At 45.1% G+C, this 8,773-nt stretch overlaps 1 protein-coding gene and 1 non-coding gene across 4 annotated transcripts; both read right to left on the bottom strand.

Moving 5' to 3' along the window:
- Positions 1 to 1,416: 1,416 nt before the first annotated feature.
- On the bottom strand, positions 1,417 to 8,572 carry ODC1 (ornithine decarboxylase 1). 3 transcript variants are annotated; one of them, XM_061433328.1, is made up of 12 exons: positions 8,483 to 8,572; positions 5,842 to 5,984; positions 5,623 to 5,756; positions 5,181 to 5,354; positions 4,845 to 5,017; positions 4,486 to 4,620; positions 4,282 to 4,363; positions 4,018 to 4,101; positions 2,947 to 3,109; positions 2,706 to 2,818; positions 2,403 to 2,617; positions 1,417 to 1,913 (listed from the first exon to the last, which is right to left on the bottom strand). In XM_061433328.1, the coding sequence occupies exons 3-12, from the start codon at positions 5,722 to 5,724 to the stop codon at positions 1,769 to 1,771; spliced, it is 1,386 nt and encodes a 461-aa protein (XP_061289312.1). In that variant the 5' UTR covers positions 5,725 to 5,756; positions 5,842 to 5,984; positions 8,483 to 8,572; the 3' UTR covers positions 1,417 to 1,768. The 3 variants fall into 3 exon arrangements, with proteins under 3 accessions (XP_061289312.1, XP_061289313.1, XP_061289314.1); XM_061433329.1 differs by having other exon boundaries at positions 5,842 to 5,988; positions 8,483 to 8,570; XM_061433330.1 differs by lacking the exon at positions 5,842 to 5,984 and having other exon boundaries at positions 8,483 to 8,568.
- LOC133257887 (small nucleolar RNA SNORA42/SNORA80 family) lies at positions 7,101 to 7,232 on the bottom strand. Its single transcript, XR_009739745.1, has one exon. It is a non-coding gene; the product is annotated as a small nucleolar RNA SNORA42/SNORA80 family (small nucleolar RNA).
- Positions 8,573 to 8,773: the final 201 nt, after the last annotated feature.

Genomic DNA, 8,773 nt, shown 5'->3' with positions numbered 1-8,773 from the left:
AGGGACGTCCTGTGACTACTTCCGTCCCCACCGGCACTGGCTGGTTGGTCAGACTGTACTTTACCTAAAGTGAGGGAACAGCAGTTCCCAAGCCCTCAGTACAGCCTACTTTTTGAGAGGAAACCCTCTCCTTTTTTCAATCCATCATCAGCGCTTGTCACTAAGGTAACTTGTTATTCCTAACTTCTGAAAGTAAGACTACTTTACCAAAACCTTGGTGCCTAGCTTGTACTTCCTGGCACTAATCCACAAACATCAATTCCTCTATCTTGAACGTTAGTGGGCAGATTGAGGACCCAGACAAGGATCTGCTCACAGGAAGTGGGGCAGACTGTTCATTTGAGAGTTCTTCCGCCTCTTCTGCCCAGACTCGACAAACCTACTTTCTTGTGGCTCCTGAGAGGTCTCACTCAGTGGTCTGCCAACTAGAGCAGTGCTCTCAGGTCCAAGGACACCAGGAGTGGTGATGAGCCAAGGCCTAGTCTGGCTAAGTGGCCAGGAGGCAACAGCTGTCACAGCAGTGTGCTGTATCCAGGTGGAACTCAGGTCTGGGGGAAGGTGGCTTTCCAGAAACTAAGAAGTCACTCCCCTCAACTCCCTGGTAAAGGTACTAATAGCATCAGAAGTATTTAATCCAGCCCGAGAGGCAAGACGCTGCAGCCTCCGTCTGTGCCTGTGTGCTATCTCCCGGTGTCCCTCCAACAGCGCTGGCGAGATACTCGATGTCACCTGCAGGGACTGGGGCCAGTGAGAGACTTACTCAAGTGACTCTGGCTCTTACGTGGCCTGCCCTCCTGTCCAGAGCTACGGCAAGGATTCACAATTCCTGTCTTTAAATTTAAATGCGAGCCTGCCACCCTTTTTCTGAGGTATGGGGTCCAAGTTGAGTAAGAGAATACAAAAGGCCAAGGTCAGATGAAGAGCTACAACTCTGTATCAAGCTAGTTTGTAACTGTACCTTTTCCTGTGTGTGAAGTCAAGGTGCAAATATGAGACTGGTCTCTGGAGGCAGGGCTCAGAGGGCCCTGTGTACCCCGCCTAGGCAGCCGCTGTGACAGGCAAAGACCACTTAGTTAACAAGGGGCTCTGGCGTGCCAAGCTCAGTCAGCATCCAGGGTGGGGAACCACTGACACCTGAGGCTGCCCATGGTCTCGCCTGTCCTTTTCCTCCCCCTGCTGTGGGGTTAGATGCCCTCACTACTCTTTGAAACGCCACAGCAGACTTTCTCCAGGACTCAGACTTGAAATAAAAATGTCAAAACAGAAAACAAGTATTCCACAGATTTTTAAAACATTAAAAACCTGTCAACTCCTCAGTCTTTTGGGGCAATTTTCTCAGCCTACAGGGAAAAAAACAAATTCCCACCTATAACACACGCTCAGGTGAGCCGCCTGAAATGAACACACCGTAAAAACTTCCCAGTGCCAAGTTATGTCAAGATCCTTTATTCCTTTTTGTTAAAACCGGTCACAACACTAAGCTTCTGGCCTATCCTGCTGATACACAAGCCACAAACGCTTGCTCAGCAATTGAAGCCTTTAGTAGCATGTTTGAAAAGTGAATAAAAATCCATATAAAACAAATATTCAAATAGTTTCCATAGGAACACAGATAAGTGTGACCCCATCTCCCAGTCTTCCACATTGGTGCACCTGTGCCAACCCTACTCACATAGACATCTCAGAACTAGCAGTAATTAAGTTAAATGGTCCCCCCCAAACCCTTAAATCAAGCTAAACTCGCAGTTAACAGCTACAAGAGTGGTATCTACACGTTAATACGCGTGGAAGCGCAGGCTGCCGAGTGCCGCTTCATGCCGCTCTCCCAGGCACAGGACACGGGCAGGGGACCGACGTCCGGCTCCTCCACTCCAGGCGGGAAGTCCTGGGTCCGGATCTGCTGCATCAGTTGCCTGCAGGAGACAGAGGCGGCAGTCAGAAACCCTGAGTCACCGCCAACCAAGCGGCTCCACACTGCGTGACACAGTAACCTATTCATGAGCCTATTTACATCTCTGGTCACTATGTCATCAGGAAGCAATTCAATGTAGTGCTACAGCAAGCATTTCTTCAGAATCATCTTTTTGGTAAGAAGAAAACCACAAGTCACACGCACGAATTAAGTATTCTAGGTACAGAAATAGACTGACCAGTCTTTTCTAAATCAACTTTGCCTTAAAATTCTGCAACTATATACATCACTATTACTGGAGGAATTTTCCTTTCATTGTAATTATTCCAAAATTTTTAAAGCATATATTCTTAATATGGGGAGAAAAACAAAAAATAATTGTTATTATTTAATTCTAAGCAATTTCTTAATTCTACTGGACAAGAACAAGCATAATCAACCCTGGAAAGTACCTAATTCTTATCAGAACCAAACACACACTGTCACTAACCACGTTGGCCCTGACATCACATAGTAGATGGTGGGTCTCTGGAATCCATTGAAGGTAGAAGCAGCAGCAACAGTGTAAGCACCCATGTTCTCAAAGAGCATCCAATCACCCACATGCATCTCAGGCAGGTTACAGCGCTCAACAATGCGGTCCAGGCCGTCACAGGTCGGTCCCCAGATGCTGGATGAATAATACTTCTCATCTGGTTTGGGTCTCTACATTTGAGACAGAGAAACACACCTGCTTACACTTGTTCTGACCAGTCATCTTTCAACTGGTGTATACAACACATTTGGAAGGTACCTTCTGCAGAAGAGGCTTCACGTGTGCGTGATCATAAAGGATGCAGTTGAATGACCCATATACTCCATCGTTCACATAATACATAAATGTCCGATCAGTTGACTCCTCTTCGTCTAGAAAAGCAAATTTAAAAAAAAAGAAGAAAATAATTAGAAAAGCAGAAATAGTCTCAATTACCACTTAACCATTTTAGATACGAACTTTCAGTATATATATGTAATGATTCAATCCTGATACCTACCATCAGAGCCTGTCTGTTCCTTTAATACAAGTTTTTTGGCAATAATATTAACTGCGAGCGTGAAAGCTGATGCAACATAGTATCTGCCCGGCTCAGCTATGATTCTCACTCCAGAGTCTGATGGAAAATACTTGTCCAGTGCTGGGTTGATTACACTGGTGATCTACCAGAGTGAGACAGAAAAGAGCAGTTGGTCATCAAGGGAACTCACATGAAGCAGTGCTTTGAAACACACCATCAAAAACATTGAGAGCTGCCATCAGCAGAGGTTTATCTTCAAACAGTAAAAGATAAACACCTCCCTGAAAACCAGTCTGCATATCCTGTGGTTTCATTTTGATTCCCCTCAAGACTTTTTACTCTTTATTATGGTATGATTTTATTAAGCAATGGGACAAATTTATTACCAGTGCCTAAATATTTTTATCTAACATGTAAATATATACTAACAAGGTAAACTCTGTATTCTTCCTATTCACATAAATTTTACCTAAGAATGGATTTTATAAGTGGCATGTAATGGCTTACCTTCTTAAATGACTAAAAAGCAATGTTCTAAGTAAAGGAAGCACAAAATCTAGCAAACGATGTACTAAAGTCAACAGGTTCTCTTAACTCCACAGTGACAATCCTCAATTTTCCTAAGACTTTTGAAAATATTGTCTCATTTTATTTTAGAAAACCAGTAAGATAATACAGGGCTTCCCTGGTGGCCCAGAGAGTAAAGAATCTGCCTGCAACGCACAAGACCCAGGTTTGATCCCTGGCTCAAGATGATCCGCAGAGAAGGAACTGGCTACCCACTCCAGGATTTCTGCCTGGAGAATTCCATGGACAGAGGAGCCTTGCAGGCTACAGTCCATGGGGTCACAAAGAGTTGGACACAACTGAGAGACTAATTAATTAACGTAATACAATTTTAAATATCACAGAAGTCATTCAAAATACCACACAAGACATTTACTTTCATGTTTGTACAGTCCCTTTTGGTTATTAGTTGTAACATATAAGTTTTGAAACATTTCAAAAAGGAACCTAAGAGCTACAGACTGTAATTTTGTTATAAATTACCTCTTCAAATTTAAGCTTTACATCCTCTGATCCAGGAAAGCCACCACCAATATCAAGCAGATACATGTTGAAACCAACCTCAGCCTAGAGTCAAGAAAATTAAGTCAATCAGCCAGATTAACAAGTCATGAAAAATGTATGCAGCAGGTTAAGGTTAAATATGTAATATGAGATGACTTTTACAAAGGTAAATTCTAGAACTGGGACTAGTTGTTAATGCCATCCCTGCCCCCCTCCTCACACATGGGGCTCACAGATACTCACGCCCATGTCAAAGACACAGCGGGCATCAGAGATGGCCTGCACAAAGGTCTCAGGATCAGTACAGCCACTTCCCACGTGGAAGCTGGTGTCAAAACACAAAAAATTCGCTATTTCTTACTATTTCTGGAAATAACTATTCATGGTGGGAGAAAACTTGCATTGTCTAATACTTCATCTCCATCTCTGCCATCACCAAGATCTCACCTGACACCAATGACATCAATATCTAGCTCTTTCGCCCGTTCCAAAAGAAGCCTGCTGGTTTTGAGTGTGGCACCAAATTTGACACTGAGGCGACAGACTGCTTTGGAATCATCAGTGGCGATCCGTAAAACCAACCTAGAAGCAAGAAAAGTATATCAAATTTCCCACCGACACAAGATCATCTACAGCCGTGGTTAAAATAAGACTCCTTGGCTCTGATACCCTGTGGTCTGAGTCTAATTTGGTTTAACTCAGTACACAGATAATTTACTAGTATGGAAATCTAACAACTGGAAATTTGAGTTTGTTCACATTATACACGTCCCATATCTGATCCGCCCTCAAATGGAGTAACTCACTTGGCCTTTGGATGTGCCCTGGCAACTTTCATCAGCTCAACTTCACTATCAAAAGTCATCATCTGGACTCCGTTATTGGCAGCATACTTAATCTGAGACACTTGTTTACATGGATTTGCATAGATAATCCTCTCTGGGGGCACCCCGAGACTCTGCACCAATTGTATTTCAGTCTGAAAAAGAAGAGGTATTTACACATGTAGTTAATATATAGAAAAGCTGGCCCATGCCCACTCTCTTTAGCATCCTCTGCTCAAGCAAAGTAATTCTGATCTGCCCTGCTGGGAGCACCAGGGCCATTACAGACATCATTTGAGTTCTGCTGCTTTTGCTCACCTTGCTGGCACAGTCAAATCCTGTCCCAATGGCAGCGAGTGTCTTCACTATGGTTCTGCTATCATTGCATTTGACGGCATAAAAGGGGGTGACCCGAGGAAGAGCTTTCAACCATCTCAGATGTTTCTTCAGAATGTCTCCCAGGTCCGCAACATAGAAGGCATCCTTATCATCCTGCAATAAGAGTGGTTACAGGAGACCCATCAGCAATTTAACAGATGTGACCAAGGCACAGCCTTCCCTTCTCTTGCCCATCATTCTCATGAACCCTACTCTAGTCAATCATGGACATGATAATCACTATTGTTACTGGAGGATCCACAGCCAATTAAACTCCCAATTCCCTAACAAGACATTTCCATAAGACCCCTCTCAAGTTTCCCATTCATCTGCCTAACATTCTCAAAGCTGCACTACCAGCATAGACTTCATATATACTTACAGAATAAGAAACTTCATTAATTTTTTGGTCCAGAATGTCCTTGGCAGTAAAGCCTTCATCCAAGAAATGGCAGTCAAACTCTTCATTGCTAAAGCTGTTCATGGTTTCTTGACGTCTTTTTGAGACACAACAAACTGCAAATAGGGCAGACAAATCTACTCAGAAGTCTTAATACTTAGTAACTCCTAAGATAAACTTGTAACAATCACAAATACTTACATAGAAAACGTAAAAGAGATGGAATTTAAAGGGATTATGCCAACTTTTCACAAAGGCAATTCCCCAGGAATTCCAAGTCCACCGAAGATGCGTGTGCTCTCTGTGCAGCAGTGGAAATGTTCAATAAACACACAATCTGCTGTCTACCTTCAGAACACATTAAATTGGAAGATCAGGTATTGACAGCACACAGACACACACACACACAAGAAGCAGGGCTACTAAACCACCCTCCAGACAGCTCACTCCCTGGGTTTGGAAATCCTATTATTCCTAGGTTTAAGTACCATGATTCTATAAATCTCAATGGAATGAGAACCTCACAAATTCAACACTAGAGTTTTTCACACTCAGCTTCCATATATAGTACTGTACTTAGTCACTCAGTCGTGTCTGACTCTTTGTGACCCCATGGACTGTAGCCCGCCAGGCTCCTCTGTCCATGGGATTCTCCAGGCAAGAATACTGGAGTGGGTTGCCATGCCCTTCTCTAGAGCATCTTCCCGACCCGGGGATGGAACCCAGCATTGCAGGTGGATTCTTTACCAGCTCAGCTACCAAGGAAGCCCATATAGTTTTGTCCACCTCAAAAAAGGCACTCCAAACATTCCTGCTAAAATGCAGAATACAGGTTTCAGAAACTTTCCTGCACTTAGTCCACTGAGAGGGAAAAGGCTTCATGACAGTTAGCTTACTTTATTTCAGACCTGTTTTTCTCTCGAAGCTTAAAACACCATGATAGCAATTTAGCAAAGCTGCCATATAAACACCTTGCTATTTCTGACATTTGCTAAGTCTTATACAGAAGAACTTTTAGTGAACAACAGGCATTGTTATCAATTTACTGAGTGCTCTAAATTTTCCTGAGAAATGAGCTAATTTTCATGCTAGGCATGTGTTTTTTTAAAAAATGCAATTAAAAAAAATCAACAGAATGTATTACAGCTGCTGTATCTGAATGGCAATCAATATTCTAAAACCAGTGCTGCCTACTTAACTACTTGGGATTCTGGGAATCCCAACTATCCTCACAGGCACTCTAACTTACATGCTTGGCTATGAATGATAATCACCTGGGAGTCATTCTCAACTATGAATTACAAAAATTAGCAAACAATGATTTATGAATAAACAAAAATAAAGCTCATTTAACCATCAGAGCCACTGTCCTTGGCGTTCATGAAACGTGACATAGGTCAATGAGTTACCTTAAAATAATTATTTTAATCTATTTAATCTGATAGGGAGGGCATCTTTTCCACTGTGCAACCCACTTCAGTGCCTGCAGCCTACTGCCAGAGGCCAGGCAATGGTTCGGGCCGGATTTACTCTGGCATGGGACACTATGAGAGGCCCAGGGGGACGAGCCTGCCATAAATCCAAACCCATGCATGGGAGAACTTGCGAGACTTGATCTAATGTGACTTGCTGGCTTTGTCAACCTCCTAGTTTCCTAATTCGCCCAGAGGAGAAGGGAACAGACCAACAGCCAGCACACACATTCTGTTTACATAAGTAACATTTAAATAGGGTCACCAGTGATAGACTGGGCCGTTTAGGGTCTTTAAAAAAAAAAAAAAAGACAACATTCAGGCTTAAACTTAGCAAGTGTGTGTTTCTCTGAAACACACCACTATTAAGTATTTTGCTTCCTTGTATCTTTCAAAGCTTTACTTCAGTAACTTTTGATACAGAGAAAGTTCACCCTAGAACACCTTTGGGTGTTTTCTGTTATGGCTACGTTACTTAAAATGACATGGATTAGCAAAACGTGGTCCTTCTCTGGTAATTGGGAAACGTTAGACAGGTACCAATTCAAACCGCAACTGAAAATTTACAAATCGATTAAATTTTATGTTTGAATGAAATTAGCACATTCTGTCCTCCCTACTAGACACTCCTAAGAGGTTCTGCTCCCCACATCTTGCCTCATTATTTCGGATTCTCAAACAGTAGGCCGTTTGGGGAAAATCTTGGGACTGGCTCCTACGTCTTGGTCGTTCTCCTGATCTTAATAATCTAAGGACTTTTCTTAAATCATCAAGTCATTCAAAGATTCCGTCAACATTTCTAAGCCCGGCCGAGCAGTATCAGTTACATCTCAGCTCTAGCGATCTGAGTGGCTTTCTATATTGGGCCATTCGCTCTGTACACACAGCAAGGTAAAAAAAAAAAAACCTAAAATTAAAAAAAAAAAAAAAGTAAATTCCAGGGCAACACGGCGGAACGGCACGTGCACGAGAGGCCGGCACCCCGAGACCTGTGCCGGGCTCGCTTCCTGCCTCTCCTGCACCTGCTACCGGACCACCACATGCGTTTAAAAAAAAAACAGCGGCTGAATGATCGAGCTCCTCAAAGAGCTTCCGGCTCAGAAAACCCTCACTGACGTGGTTCAGAAAAGGTGAACCCCGGGCCGTTCCAGCGCCAGGCTGCCCTTGAGCCGGGAGGGGTCGGGGCCCGGCTCCACTCGGGACCCCGAGGGCCGACGAGCCGGGCTCTGCGACCACGTGTCCTCGCAGCTCCAGGCGCCCGGTCGGCTCCGGCCTCCGGGACACGTGGCCGGCACCCCCTGCCCCTCACCCGCGCCCGCCCGCCCGCCCGCCCGCCGGCCTCCCTACCGCCCGGACGCGACCCCTTTTACCTCAGAGCACAGGGGCGCGGCGGGCCAACCCCATGGAAACAACGCGCCGCCGCCGAGCGCTGCAGGATCCGCCGGCCGCCCCGCCGCCCCCGTCAGCCGCTCGCCCGGCCGCCCGCCGCCTCGCTCCCTCCCGCGGAGGACCGCCGGCCCGAGGTGGCGCCGGAGCGCTGGCAGAGGGGCGGCGGCGGCGGAGGCTCAGGGGGAACTGACAAAGCCCGGCGCGCCGCCGCGCCGGTACTTATAGCGCCGCGCGTGTCGTCATGGAGACGCACCAGCTCAAACCAGCCGCGA

The sequence above is a fragment of the Bos javanicus genome, chromosome 11 (assembly GCF_032452875.1).
Source record: "Bos javanicus breed banteng chromosome 11, ARS-OSU_banteng_1.0, whole genome shotgun sequence".
NCBI classification, from domain to species: Eukaryota; Metazoa; Chordata; class Mammalia; order Artiodactyla; family Bovidae; genus Bos; species Bos javanicus.
Note: the sequence above shows the minus strand (reverse complement) of the source record. Positions and strands in the feature narration are given on the sequence as shown.

Excerpts from the sequence above, each read along its gene's own strand:
- ODC1 (XM_061433328.1), bottom strand. The coding sequence starts at position 5,724 with ATGAACAGCTTTAGCAATGAAGAGTTTGACTGCCATTTCTTGGATGAA. Across the intron at positions 4,102-4,281 it reads GCTGTGTCTTTGACATGGGC|GCTGAGGTTGGTTTCAACAT; the intron begins GTGAGTATCTGT and ends TCTTGACTCTAG. Across the intron at positions 2,819-2,946 it reads GGAACAGACAGGCTCTGATG|ACGAAGAGGAGTCAACTGAT; the intron begins GTAGGTATCAGG and ends TTGCTTTTCTAG.